General features: G+C 37.2%; 1 protein-coding gene and 1 long non-coding RNA gene across 3 annotated transcripts in view; one reads left to right on the top strand and one right to left on the bottom strand.

The window, feature by feature from the left end:
- Positions 1-16,585, top strand: part of ARHGEF38 (Rho guanine nucleotide exchange factor 38) — a 124,195-nt gene that overhangs the window by 88,638 nt on the left and 18,972 nt on the right. Inside the window, exons 6-10 of the mRNA XM_011361489.2 lie at positions 2,740-2,939; positions 5,225-5,358; positions 10,862-10,966; positions 12,447-12,569; positions 15,318-15,629. Of these exons, the coding sequence (XP_011359791.1) occupies positions 2,740-2,939; positions 5,225-5,358; positions 10,862-10,966; positions 12,447-12,569; positions 15,318-15,629 (874 nt within the window). The remainder of the gene's footprint in view (positions 1-2,739; positions 2,940-5,224; positions 5,359-10,861; positions 10,967-12,446; positions 12,570-15,317; positions 15,630-16,585) is intronic.
- On the bottom strand, positions 9,147-15,319 carry LOC111740701. Of its 2 annotated transcripts, none has more exons than XR_002780717.1 (3): positions 14,001-15,319; positions 13,253-13,503; positions 9,147-9,522 (listed from the first exon to the last, which is right to left on the bottom strand). It is a non-coding gene; the product is annotated as an uncharacterized LOC111740701 (long non-coding RNA). The 2 variants fall into 2 exon arrangements; XR_002780716.1 differs by lacking the exon at positions 9,147-9,522 and adding an exon at positions 11,859-12,645.

Genomic DNA, 16,585 nt, shown 5'->3' with positions numbered 1-16,585 from the left:
TTAATCTTACTGGGTGGGATAAGGTGGGTGAGTTTTGTGACACTGAACACCTGGAGTGTCATTATCTTATACCATCCTCTGTCTTTTCTACCATATTGTTCATCTGTGTGATGCAGATGTCAAAACATCATGGCTCATCACTTGGGCAACTGTCAAAAGTCCCTGTCTGAATACAAAAGTGTCTGGGAAATTTCTGGTTTTTGAGAAAGCCTTTTTAATATTTGCATTTGTGATGCTTTTAAGAGAAACAGTAATCATTTATCATTGTTATTATTGCCATTTGAAACATAAAAGGGAGAGAATAGAACTTTGATGCCAGAACGATGGGAAAAGAAGTAGTGATAAAATTTGTACACAGCTAAAGGGCTTAGTTTGGTTTTTTGACAGATCTTGGAAGATCTTTGACAGATAAGGAGGAAAGAAGGGAGAGCAGCTCAAAGATACAAAGATATCTTTTAATATATCTGGAGATTTTTTTGTAATTAAATATATAAAAATAGATATATAACAATAGACCATACTAATAAATTATATTATTAAAACTGAGTTTTCTTTGATTGAATTGTTTGATTATATTTTGATGGCATTTTTAGTGAGTTTTAGAAGATTTATAAATAATATTAAGTGTTAGTCAAGGGAAAAACTCAGAAGAAATTTTGATCATATTCATATAGACAATATGATTTCTAGTCAAGTTAATACCTTCCATATTCCCGACTTATTATTATTTAATGGAATTATTTCTACTTAGTTCTCTAAACTGTTGTATTGTTGAAGAATCTCTGCTTAAGATAAATAAGAAAATTTGCCCTTCATATTCAAAGGTCCTACTATTGATAGGCCATCAGTTAGAAATGTTTTACTTATTTTTTCAGTATTCATAACAGATTTATATTTTTTCATCTGTTTCACGCAGTCCTCTTAGAAACTAATAACATCTCTCTCTGCCTCTCTCCTGCATATCTTCTTTGCCACTCTTTCTCCTGATCTCCCTTCCTCCCTTCCTTAATAGATTTGATGCAAATGGGTAGAAAGTACAAGGTAAATCATATTAAAGCAACATTTTACTCCTTTGCAACCTTTTTTTGTTTTGTTTTTTTCTTAAAATAAATGCTACCTTTTGGTTCACTTTAGTCTTTGTCTCTATTATATTATCGTCATTTGCTCAACATGTGAACAAAATCCTTTTATTAGGACCACTGTGAATTTCTTTTGGGGAATTCACAGTGGTCCTAATAAAAGGAATATGTAAATAAAAGCACATTACAGAAAATCTAAGAAATCTATGATGCGGATAAATAATATCAGTTTCTGCATCAATGTAAAATAAAAGCACATTACAGAAAATCTAAGAAATCTATAAATTCAGTTTACCTATATTCATTGAGAGAATACCATACGTCATGCCAAAGATATAGTGGTGACAGAGAAACTGAGCACAAATTGGTAAATAGAGAAACAAGGTGATTCCAGGTAGTGATGGGTGCTATGATGAAAATAAAATGGGGAGATGTGACAGAGAGTGACTGATGTGTGTGTATGTGCACGCGCACACATTTTGCACGTACACATGATAATCAACATTCCCTCATCTATTAAATGAAGAGTGCATTCTACGGTATCTAAGGTAACTTCAGATCTTTCTTAATGAGAATTTTTTATTTTATTCAATATTTTTTAGATTCGTTTCACTATTCCAATCAAGTTCCGTTTTCTCTCTATATTAGTGCTTAAAAAATAATAATTGAAGAATGAAAAATTCACCTATCAGGATTTGAAAACTGTTCTGTATTCTCTATCTACTAAATAAAAACCTAAAGGAAAACAAATATATCGATCCACCAAAAGAGACTGAAAGTCTCTTTATTTGCCTTTTTGCATAAAGAAGCTTTTAAAAACCATTGCATTCTGGCTGAAAAATGAATGCCAGTGGGTTAGACAATGGCATCACGAAGCTTGTAGCTTTTTCACTGCCTGTGAACTACTTGGCCAGTTGAAATGGCTCTGTCCTCATCTGAGAAGCCCCTAAAAGAAGAATCAGGCATGTGTGCCCACTTTTGTGTAGCTATTTGAAAAGCTGTTGGTTAAGAAGAATTTCACACAGAAAGTCCTGGAAAGTCATTGCGCAATAGCAATGATCAGTGATAGTGACGGTTATTAATAATATCTAGAGAACCGTGGCATTTGTTATAAATCTCTTTGGGGGACTGTGGTAGAACCTCTGAAATATTATAAATGCAACTTCTCAATTTGTTAGAAGACAGAAGACGATGATTTCTTTTGACTATACTTGGCAAGCCGTCTTTTTAGATTTTACAATGAGTTTATTTTTCTCACTAATAATCACAAAAATACCAACAGCAAAATGTATTTTCTTGGTTGTCATGGAAAAATGCATTCTGAAGTTGTTTTCTACTATTATTATAAAGCTTAGTATTTAAAAAAAAAAAACGCTGTAAGTGGAATATGGATGGAAATCATGCGTTGGGTCCATTCTGGTGGACAGATATACTCGTTTGTTTTCTTTCAGCTTTTTGTTTAGTAGTAGGATCTTTCAGCCCTGCTTCTTTCTGTCATCATTGCTCTTGCTTTCATTTAGAAATTGCACATAGCCAAATTGGGAGATGGGGAGAGAAAGAAAAACAGTTTCAGGAATAATCATGAAAAAAAATCACAAAACCAAAAGGGGGTTAATAAGACAAATGTTTGTGAAACTGATATTATTTATCCGCATCGTAGAGGCAAACCAAACTTACTGGACATGGGCTCCTTGATGATCAAACCTATTCAGCGCGTGATGAAGTACCCGCTACTACTGTGCGAACTCTGCGGTTCCACCCCTCCCAGCCACCCGGACCGCGGCGCCCTGGAGGAAGCCTTTGCTGCGGTGAAAGGCATTAACGTAAACATCAATGAATTTAAAAGACGGAAAGATTTAGGTAAGAAAAGATATAATGAATCGTGCGTTTCCTGTGATTGGAGTATTTTGCCTGTGTTTCTGAGAATCAGAATTTCAAAGTAGTTACAGCAGTTGCAGTGCTTACGATCATTTGATATTTGGACTTAGAGGCTAGGGAGGAGATTGTGGTTTTGCCTGGCCTGCTGGGTTCAGGACATCATGAGGCATAAAAACGACACTTTTTTTTTTTTTAATCAAACAGCCCTGTATTCAACTTCTTTTGACCACTGCACGCCTGGTCAAATATCGTTGGCTGAAGATACCCAGAGCACGTAGTCCTCCTCTTACTGGCAGTGTGTGTAGTAAGAGGGAGACATGGCATGGCCAGGTAACCAGAGCTGTGTGAAGCTAGAGCTGAAAAGTGATGGTCCATGTGAGGCGGCCCAGCTGACACACACCAGGCTCTTCCGGTTCCAGCACACAACGAATGGAGATTTTTGTTTTTGTTTTTGTTTTTGTTTTGGCAATACAGCTCCACTAAAGGGAGCAAGTATATTTCTTTCTCAAATTAGTAAGTTATTGTTAACTATTTGTTAGCTAAGATGTAAAATTGATGTCTAAAGTAGAATGTAGATTTCAAAAGAAGAGGCACAATTACACAGTTCCTATCATCCGAGTGCTTCCACCTTTGTCGAAACTTAAGTTCATAATTGGCTTTGTCCTTTAACATTAAATCTCAATTCAACACTAAAGCAATGGTAGGACTTTGAAGTTAACTGGTCTGACCACTTCATTTATTTTTATTATTTTTATTTTCTGTATTTTATTCAAAAATAATATGTATTTGTATTAATAAATTCAAATGGTAAAGAAAGGCGTAAAGTAAAAAATGAAGTTGTAGAGTAAAAGACACCATAAACAAATTAAAAAGATCACAGACAAAAGATTATTAACTAGAATATATAATTATTGATATTAAATCAGTAATAAAAACATTCTAATACAGAACAGGTTAATATGTTTAAAAGTAATTCTGTTGAGAACCATATAATTTCATTCCTATGGATATGAAACTGAAAGCAACAAACGAGCAAAACAGAGACTCTTGGACACAGACAACAGTTCAGTGGTTACCAGAGGTAAAGCGGGGAGGGGAGAAGTAGGTAAGAGTAAAGGTGGTCAAATATATGGTGATGGAAGAAACAAAGCAAAATTAAGATTTGACAAAGCTAGAAGATAGATAATAGTTGTTACATTATTCTTTTTACTTTTGTGTTTGCTTAAAATGTTTCAAAGCTTTCAAGAGGAAAAATTTTTCTCTCCCTTGATTCTAGTTTTCATAGCTTAGATTTTTTTGTTTTCTTCAGACTTTCTATGCCTTTTTTTTTTCTATTTTCTTTCTTCTCTCTCTCCTTACTCTGTTCTCTTTCTTTCCTTCCCTCCTGCAACACATACAGTGCTACAGTTTGCTGGATTTCATATCATAAGCATTCTTCCAGTTAATATGGCCTTCTTTTTAATGGTTTCATAGTATTTCATTTATGAATGTATCATAATTTATTATACTATTTCTCTACAATACAGTTTTAGATTGTTTCCAAAATTTTGCTATTAGAAAAAAATGTTTGTTTCCAAAATTTTGTATTAGAAAAAAATGTAGCAAACAAAACTTTGTATACTCATGGAAAGCAGAGTTGTTTGCGTGGACTTCTTGGTCAGAGGCTATGAATATTTTAATTTTTATAAGATTATGCCAAATTGTTTCTACAAAAACTTCATTGGTTTAATTCTCATTAACAGTGTATAAGATTGTCCTTCTCTTCACACCCTTACCAAAAATGAATGTTAGGGATATTTAACATCTTGAACTATAAGACAAGTGAAAATGATTTTAAAGATTCAAAAAGTAAAGCTCAGAGAGGTGACTCAACTTAGCTTAAATCTCTCTGCTGGTAGAAAGCCACTCTAGGATCTGAGATTGCCTTACCGTTGGATGTCTTTTCTTAGTTAGGTCTTGATGCTTCATTCTAGTGATCCCAGATAGTAAGTGTATTTCTTATCTAAAAGGAAAGGAAGAGCTTTTTTCCAGTATCCGGGATTTCTTTGGTATGGGAGGTGATTGAGCCTTGGGCTTTGAGGAGTTCACGCCCTTGGACAGCTGGGTTTATGAAGGTCAGTGGGGTAGGCAGCTGGTGTTATGATTGGGCAGTGGAGCTGGAGCATATTGCATCTGTAAAATAAATATTGATCTTGAATACTTTGGATGGAACACACACTTTCTATGCTGCACATGTCCAGATACATTACCGCATTCTTCTCTTTCAGTTCTAAAATACAAGAAGAATGATGAGGATGAATCACTTAAAGATAAATTGTCTAAACTAAATATTCATTCAATTAGCAAGAAATCAAAAAGAGTGACAAATCATCTAAAGATTCTGACTAGAGGAGAATCACAGGTAATTTTTCTTCTTGGGCCACATACGGTTTCCCTGGGGACCATGAATGATGATGTGTTTGTGAGATTTTGTTTTGTTGTTCTCACAGCTGTTTCTAGAACATGGAGATTAAAGGTAATTGTCCAAAGGTGTTCCTTTCTCCCTTTCTCTTTTAGAGGAAATGGACTGAGGGTGGTTTTGACACTTAGCCGGGGTGCTTCCATTCAGGAAGCAGACAAAGCAGAAATAAGGACAAAAGGGCGGGACTCAACAAGGAATGCTCCAGGAGTCCTGACACTCATCATCAGCTAGCACATAATCTCACACAGGGCAATGCCCTCCTTTCATCCCTGTCTTCTTTCGGCTTTTAAAAAAATCTCCCTTTCTTTTAGGGACCCCTCGATGTTCATCTTATCTTTATTTCAACTATAATAAAAAGTGTTCATGTGCATATCTTGGCGAGATTTTTTTCCTGCCTCTTATGCCCTTTTCCCCCCTGCCTCCCCCATCCTCGAAAAACAAAAATAAAAACAACAACAAAAAGATGCACATTATATTACCGGGTAATTGTTTTGTGTCAGCTGTTAGCCTGACTTGAACCACTTTAATCTCAAACCCTAATAAGTAATGGATGGATTAGCAAAGGCTCTCAAACTTTAATGTGCGTAAGATTACCCAAGGAGCTTGCTAAAAGACAGATTCCAGGGTTCCACATGGTTCAAAGGTGCAACCTAAAAGTCTGTAGGCTTACATAGACTCCAGGTGTTTTGAAGCTAAATGACCTTGAAGTAAATGATCAGTGGAACACTCTTTGAAAATAACTAGATAGAAAATTTATGGCCTGGAGGTGGTGCAGTGGGTTTCTAACCAAAGCAACAAATAAACAAATGAAACAATCAAACAAACGAACAAACTCGTAGGAACAGACAACAGAAAAGTGGTTACTGGAAGGGAAGTGGGGGTGGAAGAGGAGGATGAATTGGGTGAAGAGAGTCAAATATATGGTGGTATCAGGAAACTATGAGTGGTGAGCACACAATGGAGTACACAGATGTTGCTTTATAAAGTTTCACACCTCAAACTTATATAATTAACCCATGTTACCCAATACATTTAATAAAAGTAAAGCTTTTTAAAAAACAAAAAAAAAGTAGGCAGGACAGTTCTTAAAATACTTGTCAGCTCCGAGCTGATCGAGAAGGGAAGGTTTAGGTGGTGAGACGCCCAGTTGAAAGAATGCATGAGGGGTTGACATGAGAGTGAAACAGCAGGCACCAACTTTTTTGTGGGGAGCGCGGTTCTATTGGGGGAGTGCAGTTCTATTGTGGGAAGCGTGCTTCTGCTTCTGCTCTTCTTCTGCTCCCCTTCTGCTCCCCAGGGGACCACATGGCTCCATATAGATCAGAGTACAATAGTGGCATCCAGCCACACATGTGTGATACAATAAGCTGAATTATATTTATATATTTTAGATGCACGCGCCCTACCGCACTAATGTGACATTCTAAGTCCGGGGTCCTATTACTAGCCATGAGCCTGGATCACAGCCAGACCTGGGACCAGCCAGGCCTGGGACCCACAATATTATAATACTTTTTCCCTTCTCATTTGCCTGATGTTCCCCGTTATGATGCTAACATCTCTAACTAAGCCTTTTAATTTGAACTAGAAGCAACTAACTGTATGGAGGTTCGGCATTGGTTTTAGATGGTCAGTTTCATCTACCTCACTCTTTAGCTGCTCTGTTATTTTTTCCCCTTTTTTTTCCCGTTGTCTCTGCAGCTTTCTGACCACTAAGCTAGAAGTGGCCTCTTCCTCCTCTGAATGCCTAACAAACTTCCCGAGTATATCCCCATTGAGGCACTGTTAATATTTGCAGGTGTCAGCACAGGACAGAAATTAAGAGCACAGTCTTTGAAATCATCCAGATTTGGGTTTGAACCCTCGCCTCTGCCACTTCATGAATATCTGTCTTTGGGCATATATCTTAAATTCAGTGTAATCATCTGTAAATTGGGGATTATACTAGGACTTGACATATGGAGTGGTTGTGAAAATTAAATGAGATGACGCATATAAAAAAAGTACCTAACACATGAGTACTCAGTATACATTGGCATCATCATTATCATCATCGTTGTCATCATCATCTTTACTTTTTATCATTGTCTCGTATTGTTATTTACCTTTAATGTGCTGACTTCTTACTTTCCACACGGATGTCAACACTTTTATGCATGGCATTAATCATATCTTTTACTTCTGTATTTTATAATGTCTTGGCATTTTTAAAAAGCTTGCCAACTGTGGAGAGCTGCCCCATCCAGGGCTAACCTGTTCTTAAAGATAGTGGAGCACTCAGCTGGAATCACTTCTTTCTTATGCAAACCAACCAACCCTGAGTCTATAGTCCCAACCACCTCCTCATCTAACTCACACACAAAGCCAATATTCTTCTGCCAGGGATCCCTGGGCTAGGCACCAAGCAATTACAGACCACCCTCTCCTCTTCCCTCCCCTCCCCCATAGCTCCAAGCCTAAGGGAATTATTCAAACTAGATAATCCTAAACTGTTTACCCCTTTATCTCTTTTCAATGTCTTCTATTTGTTTTCTGTAATTCAGCCAAAAAAAACAGGAAAAAAAAAAAAAAAAAAATTCCAATAAAGACTGGGGCCTATATTTTCCCCTTACTCCTTCCTGCCATCTGACCAAGACCTAGTGACCCACCGTGGCCCTGCATGGCATATGGTGACCCCCTCTCTAGCACTTATGAGTATAATTCACTTCTTCCAAGCCTCGTTCTCGTCTCTTCTTGTGGCTGCTACGACTTTCCCATGCCATGTTCAATAAGGACATTCTTGGAACACATGGCTATGATTTGGCTATATCATTCTTCTACTTACTTCTTTATATTCTTCTAAGGATTCACTGGACCCATTGTATAAAGGAGGTAACTCCAGGTCCCTACTCTCAATATAAAGCTGTAATGTGGGAAGTTTGGGACATTTACAGTGTGTGGCCATAGATCAGGGAAAGAAAAGTCAAGATATTTCAGCTAAAGACAACAATAATAAAATTGAATTGGGAATTCATTTGTGAAGAGATGGAACCTCCAGAGGCATATGTAAATATTGCGCAGAAAATTCTTCCCTACTCTTTGGGATGTTGCTTCTGACTGGAGACAATTCTGTTGAGGAACAGTAGGCAGGCCTTAATTCTGGGCAGGCTTTTGTAGGAGCTGTTACATCCTTTAACATATTTATCATCAGCTTCTGGTATTTTTCAATTGTGAACTAAAGTGAATTGTAGTTAAAGTGGCCTGGAGGGATATTAATTAGATTTTCCCCTTAATCTTTTGAGAGGATGTCCTGTCAGCAGTGAAGCATTTCACTGTTAATCAGAAAATCAGCTGCATAGGCTGGACTGTAGAAGAGATAAATCTCAAATCAGTCAATTTTGCACTTGTCAGCAGCTCAAGGGAAATATTTGGTGGAGTTAGGGTATGAAATTATTACCCAAGAGGAAAATTCTATTCCATTCATCACACATGTATTGAACTCTTAGGTGCCAGATACTATATTACAGACTGGGAATACAACAAGGTTCTGAATTCAGACAACGTAGGTGTGAATCCTGGTTCTAGCTATTAATATGGGCAAGTTTCTTTTAACTTCTGATATTAGTTAGGGTAAAGGCCAAGCTTCTGTGGCAGAGAGATTGTAAAACAAACACAGAAGCTAAGCTTAAGTAGGCTCTTCATTTATTTCTCTCTCTTAAAATAATCCTGAGATGGAGCCCAGATGGGTTCAGCTGCGTGAGATCCTTCTGGCTCCCAGTTCTCCCCGATTTTGTGCTGTGCTGTTCCCTAAACATATTGTCTTCATCTGCCAGGTTAAAGCTGGGTCACTGCCATGTCTTTATTCGAGTCCTAGGGACAGTGTTATAAGGCCAAGATTCAGAAAAGAAACTTCACTTGCTCACATCCTATTTGCCCAACCCAGTTCCGCGGGTCGAGCCAGCTGCAAAGGACTGTGGGAAGAGTCGTCACCGGCAGGTCAGCCATGTGTCCAATTTAGAGTAGAGGTGCAGGTTCTGTCAGTAAGCGGATGACAGGGAAACGTCAACAGTCTCACCTCCCGGAACCTCTGCTTCCTTATCTCTGCAGTGGGGTTAATTGTAGCATCTGCCTCATAGGGTCACATAAGAATTAAAAGGGGAAAATGGAAGACAGGTTTTAGCATGGTGTCTGCAATATAGTACTTAATAGATATTAGCTATTATTATTATTAAGACAAAAATAATCTCAAATACTTTCAATCCATCAGAGGAGAGAATAGCTTAAATAATTAGTGTTGTGAGAGCAGCATATTCTAGCAAAATAAAGCAGCATGAGAAAAGCTTGGCTATGGAGGAGTGGAAATGGGCAATACTTCTCACAGTGTAATCCTTGAATCTCTTACTTTAGAAGTCACCTGGGCCCCAGCCAAGATATACAAAACAAAATAGCTAGTAATGAGTTCCTAAAAACTGCATTAAAAAAAATCCACACAGCCTATTGTTATGTAAATCAAACTGGGTTAGAGCATAAAGATCCTAAAGCAGAAGGTGTTAACTTCTGTGTGGATTACAAAGAACTATGCTGCCCATTTAAACAAAATGTTTCTAAGTAAGCAATATTAAGGAGTTTAAAAATAAAATGTCACCATTTTCTATGCATTCAATTCTAAGGTTGACCATCTTAACAAATGTATGAACTGAGGACAGCTACAGTTATTATCCAGTAGCAAACCAAAAAATACATACCATATCCCACGAAACATTTGTGTGTTCACACAGGTTTTGCCAGCACAAGGCTGTTTCTGACCTTGTGTAGCCATTTTGATTGCCAAGAAATACTTCTCACCATCAAGAGAAATAATAAGTGTGTGCTTTTAGAAACTGCCACAAGCATATGAAAAACGTTTTTTTCCTGAATGCTTAACATGTAAGATAGCAAACAATAACTGAACACATGTGACCACTATCTTAACTCTGCTGAGTTTTCCTAACAGAAAGACAATTTTGCTAAGATGATCACTGTGAAATAAATTGTAATAAGTCATATCAACAAAACAACAAATTCCAGTCAATAGATCAAATTTTTAATTTTAATTTAATTTTATTAATAGTTTATAAATCCACAAATGTGATATAATTTAAGAGTACATACATAATATGTGCCATTAAAAACAGCAGAGAAAATTTTACATCCTACAGCTACTATGACATAGGCGAAGCTGTATGAAAACTGAACAGCAAGTTAAGTTGGACCATGTGACTTTGCTGTGCTAACTGAACATCAGTTGTACTGTGAGCTGGTACACAAACAGTGCTGTGTTAAAGAAAGTCAGTACGTCATGAAAGGTTTTTATCTCGACAAGGAGCTTTTGGTAATGTACTGGGCCAATATGGCTCGTGGTATATTATTTTAAATACCAGATTCATTTGAGTTATAAAAATAAATACTTTCACCTGTATTTTAGGTGAAAGACAACACTTTTAATAGAGAAGAAAAGCTATTTAGATCTTTAGAAAAGACTGTGAGGCACTGTGTGAAGAACATTTCATTCTGTCTTCAAAACATACAGGTAGGTGAGACCCAACTGTTTTCAATTGTTTCTACAAGCATATTGACGGCAGTGGTTTTTAAGAAGAGTAAATGTGACCGTTATATTCATTTATATGATGACACCTACTGTATCAAATTTGGAAGGCTGCAAATTGCTGGTGAAGGAAGCCAATATAAAGACTCAGGTTTTGTTCTTCGTTACCTTACCTGCGCCCCCTTCCCCCATCCAAATCGCCAGATTGTGGAACATTTGCTCACATGATTGCCATGTGGTGTTGGACCATCAGCATACTTTCTTTATACTAGAGATAAGTTCATTAATGCGAAATTGCAGGCAAAGCAAAAATTTTCTTTGTTTATTTGTCTGATTTTCCTACCATACCTCTTTCTAGTACCTAAAACATATATTTGCAAATTTAAGAGTAGAACTGAAAGAAAAATAAAATCAAAGGGGGATATAAATGAAATTAGAGAAGTTATAAAGTAAAAAGTACATAACATAAAGGCCATTAAAAAAAGAAAAAAAAACATAGCTGGGTCTCCAATTTAGCTGTCTGCTATCTAGCAGCCAGCCCCACAAAAGGACATGGTGATCATACAATTCTAAGGCAAACTGAGCACCTCTAGATATTTTATAACCAGTGTTTTGTAATGCCTCTTGATAGCTCAGAATCAAATTAATAGATATTTCAAATTGTCCTTAACAATATCTTGACAATGGTCACAACAATGAGACATAGTTAGTAGAATTACATGTAACTTGGTTAATAAATGGTCCCCTCCCATTTTCTAGTTTTCTCTCAGATATTTGTTTTTGGACACCGATGTTTGCATGCTTAAATATCACAGTACCAAAGGCTGACAGGCACAATGATTTGGAGACAAAGTTCTATGCTACGTAACCAACAAGCCACATTTTTTTCTTATTTATTAACAGATGCAAAGCTTGATTTTACAATCGGGTTTACTAATCTCGTCCAAAAGCACTGCCTTCCGTGAAAAAGAAAAAAAAGTTGTTGTAACAGCCAGAGGGCAGTGGGAACCCTATCCTTGACATATATTTCAAGGAATAGATGTCTCGTGAGAACATCTACAGAAAGGTCTATTTCCACCAACTGATTCAACAAAAGTATGAGCATCTTCTCTTAAAGAGAGCATTAAATTAAGGAAAACTGAAGACATAAATCTAACAAGTGTGATTTTTAACATAGGGGATCTATAAGAATTGAATGCTGAAGAATAGCCAGTGAGAGAATTTAAGACAGACTCCACTTAATAAAAGAGGGTGTCATACAGAGCAACGTGAGAAAGTGAATAAAGGAGAAAAGAAAATAGATTGTTACATATAAACCGATTTTTTTCACTTTTTTTTTTTTTTTCCTTTCGTATCTCTCAGTGGTTAACAGAGGGTTATAATAATGAAGTGCACATTTGGGATATGCTTAACTGTACTGACTTCAGAACTTTGCCCTTTTTGTAATTTTATTCTTGGGTTTCAGGATGCCATGCCGTTAGCTCTGCAGAGTGTAATGGAGCTCCAGGAGATTTCATGCAGCAAAGATGAGGAGGAGAGGGGCTCTTTGGGGGCTCCGGGAAATGCCCTAAATCCTTGCGATGACTTTGTAAGTTATTTATATTCACAGATAAAAGCAAATTCAATAGTAAGGTTAAAAGAAGAGCTGCTTTTCATTTATTTTTCTGAAGTTAGAAATAAAACATATACTAAAGTAAATACTAATGTCAAAATTAGTAAATTTAAACAGAATATTTTTTTATCATTAACTATTTTCAAGTGGATTAGTGAGGATTTTACTATAATCAAAATTTCAGAAGGTCTCAGACTATGTTTCTATGGATAGTCGGTGTCTAAGCAGTTTTTAATTTAAGTCTGCATGTGAGGTAGCAAGCATTTATTAAGTTAAAAGCTGTGATTGTCTTAAAGGAATCTCTGGAAAAGCCCAGAGTCCTTACAAGAGGAGGGAAGCCCCCTCTAAAGATGGGAATTTATTAGCACGCTCTATGCTGGAGCGTAAAGTCTTCCTATTGAGAAAGGGCTTTTACGTAAGTCAAATCTTGTGTCTTCTGTTCTGCGGTAAATATTTGTTTTCTAAGAGTTCTATAAAATACACAGAATCACAAAACATAGCTTGAGAATCATACAAAAAATATGCTTGAGCCGAGAAAATATTTGGGTGGCAAATTAGTCTGAGTAATACTGATTTTAACTTAGCATCTTTTGCTTCATAGGTATTATTTTGTAATAGTATTTCAAGTATTACATAAAAAATATAAAAGTCTCCTTTACCATCTTGAAGATCCTCGAAAGCGGCATCTTTGTGTTGGCATTATTGGCATTTGGGGTCAGACAAATCTTCATTTGGTAGCCCTTTTGTAGAAGGGTGTTTAGCATTGTTGCATATTGGGCTGTAAACCTCAGTCGTGTCCCTCCATTTCAAGTCGTGACGTCCAATGAATAGCCCCACATATTTCCAAATCTTAGGATGCGATACAGCCTCCGCTACAGCAAAAAAAAACACTGAGAAGCAACTCTCTTCTCTGGTAGGAGAAAATGGAAATTCAAGATTACATCTGAACTAAGATTTAAATAGATTAGATAAATGAGGGGGAAAGAGAAGTTGTTATGACATGTTAAATGAAAAAAATGTGGCTAGTACTTACACATTTTCTTGGCTTAATTACAGAGAGCACATTTTAGAAAAGTCCTTAAGGGTTTGCTCTTTAGTTTAATTTCAATTTATTAACTAAGTCAATAAATACTATCGAGCACTATGTAAAAAGATGATATATAGCTTCTCCCTCATCAAGCATGCTCCAGAATTTGAGACAAGAAAGGCAAGGTCCTTCCTGACCTTGCATAAAACCACAAGATGATACATTAGGATAATTTTAAATAATTATCAGAAAGCTCGACATAAAAGCAACTTTTTTATGGATAATGCATATTCAACTCTTTTTAAAAATCAAATATTAAGAGCTCAAAATCTATCTAAAGGCACAGTAGTTGTTTTTATCTATCCACAAGAGATACTTACCTACATATTTAGGACAAGGTATTAAAATAAAATCTGATTCTTTGTTCCAACCACATTTCTGATGTCCAGGAGAGTTGGTTCATGTCTATGGGTCACAGGACATATATATATAGTAATTATATTGTAATAATGTAACTAGATTAACTGTAGAGTCTGATCACGTCATAAACACAGCAATTTATCCCAGAACAATAAACAGATTCTTTGCTTAGCCAAAGGACTCATTAAACCGTCTGCAGGTGTATATTGATTATTTTATAAGTTAGACATCAAATTTAATCTGTGCTGGCTACTGCGGGTGCCAATAAGAGATTGGTTTCTCCTGTCTTCTAGATTTCCCAGGAGTTCAGACAAAGTTACCAGAGGCCATTGAAATTAATTAATACCAGCTGCCACTCAGATCTGATTCCCTAGGACATCTTTTGGGGTACAAAAGGAAACCTGCTTCCAAATTGCCATAACATAAGCATGTAACCCAAGCATGTATGATAAAGGGTGAAGTTAGGCAGTCAGCAAACATGAGATATGATCGCACTTCAGGATAGGAAAGGAAAGAGAAATAGAAATTAAATCTAGGGTCCTCAGGGTCTAGCATGGGGTTAGGCATTAATATGAAGTTCATTTTCAATGACTCAGATCTTAAAATGTAGCAGTTTTTGACACAATCATCCTTAGTTTAATCCTTTAGTATATTTAAGGAGGAAACAATTACTCTGTGGTCATTTCCGTTACAGGAGTAGAATACTTATAACAAGGCTGCTATTTGTATAGAGGATACAATTCCACTACCAAAATTAGCCTCCAGGGTAGTCAGGAAATTGAGGCAGATGTGGGAGGAAGAGGACATAGTCTTTTCTAAAACCAACTATCTTCTTTCTATTGTTAGCAAAACGATTTGGTGACTCACTTACACAGTCTTGGCAGTCAAAGGCTAGAGATCAGCCCCTGTTCCCCACCATGTGTTGGCTCTGAGATTAGAAAGAAGAGAAAGGGGGAAATGTTGAAGGAAGTGACCCCAATGACAAACCACTGGCTGTAGAGAGAAAGGTGGAGTATATTTTGGGTGTGCAGACTTCCACTTTTATATTCTTCTTCCTTCCAGTCTTTCAGGTTCAATGTTAGAGTCGAGTCGCTGTTTGAAGTTCTTGAACAGGTTTAGCTAGATGAAAAAATGACCACATCCCCTTTAACTTGGCTAGATACTTTTCTGTCTCCTGCTGTGCTGCTGCAGGGACTAAGTAAGCCCACTGATAACAGCACTGGACATGGTATTGTTCATTCCTTGCTCTGTGACGAGATTGTTTTCTCTTTTGGCAGGTAGCTCATTTACAGAAACTCGTCCTGACACCCCTGTCAGCCCTGCTGTCCCTGTTCCCAGGGCCTCAGAAGCTCATCCAGAAACGCTATGACAAACTGCTGGACTACAACAGCTACCTGCAGCGAGAGGCAGGAGATGAGTCGAACTTGGCCAAAAAGGAATATGAGGCCCTCAACGCCCAGCTTGTGGAAGAGCTCCAGGTGTTCAACCAGGCTGCACGGAAGATTCTGTCCAACTGCCTGTGCAGTTTCATCACCCTCCTCAGGGACCTGATGCTCGTAGCACAGCAGCTTTACTCCACAGTGCAGCCGGTAAGCACAGCTCCAGCACCTGGCCACCTCGGCCTACAGGATCTGTCAGAAACCATACCCATGCAAAACAAGCCTGTCAGTGTGCGCGAGTGTACTGCGTATGTGCGTGCGTGTGTGTGTGTGTGTGGTTTCCACTTTAACTGAAGCCTGTCAGTCTTCTGCTCTCCACCACAGGAAGCTAAAAGTTTCGTAGTTTGGGTTTGCTATAACTTCCACACTGTAGTTCTCTTTGGAGATTCCCTTTCAAACACCAAACCCTTCAGCTTTGCTCCGCTCATTGGTGGGACCAACGTTGCGCCACCTGCCTGATGCTGTGTTGAAGTTGATCAATTTATATTTTGTGTTCTTTTCCCATTTTACAGTTTTTAAATTGATAAGCCTGAGTAAGATGTGGATCCCAAAAGGAAGACACATCAGTGTAATGACAGAAGTAGAATAACTGTCTAATGTCTTCATTTCGCTTTTGTTTTTTCCAAGGAAGAGAAGTCGTGTGTGTGTGTCTCATTTAGCCTTTCATTAAGATACGGTTTTATAATTATTTCTTGAAAAGTAAGAAGGATATTTACAACCTATTATCAGCTTAAAATCAGCTTGGTTTCTTGGCCCTTCGTTTCAAGTGTATTAGTTCTCACTCAGCTGATTAGATATTTAATGGGCAACATTTAGAGGAAAACAAATTTCCCCTACTTTATTTTTTACTGTGTCTCTAACTTTTAACTTATTCTTTGAATTATTTTAAGTTGAATAAACAATTGCTAACTTACACGGTTCAAAAGGCAAAACTATATAAAAATGTATAAGCAGTCATATACCCACCTCTGTCACCTGACCATCCCATCTCCTGCTCCCACCCCTACGGTTATTAGTTTATTTTTATTTACTTAGGCCTCCTTTGCATCGGTAAAAGTAAATGCAAAAAGTATATGTTGTTATTCCCTACACAAAACTAGCATATT

The sequence above is a fragment of the Pteropus vampyrus genome, unplaced genomic scaffold (assembly GCF_000151845.1).
Source record: "Pteropus vampyrus isolate Shadow unplaced genomic scaffold, Pvam_2.0 Scaffold67, whole genome shotgun sequence".
Taxonomy (NCBI): domain Eukaryota; kingdom Metazoa; phylum Chordata; class Mammalia; order Chiroptera; family Pteropodidae; genus Pteropus; species Pteropus vampyrus.
This window is presented reverse-complemented; position numbering and strand designations above follow the sequence as displayed.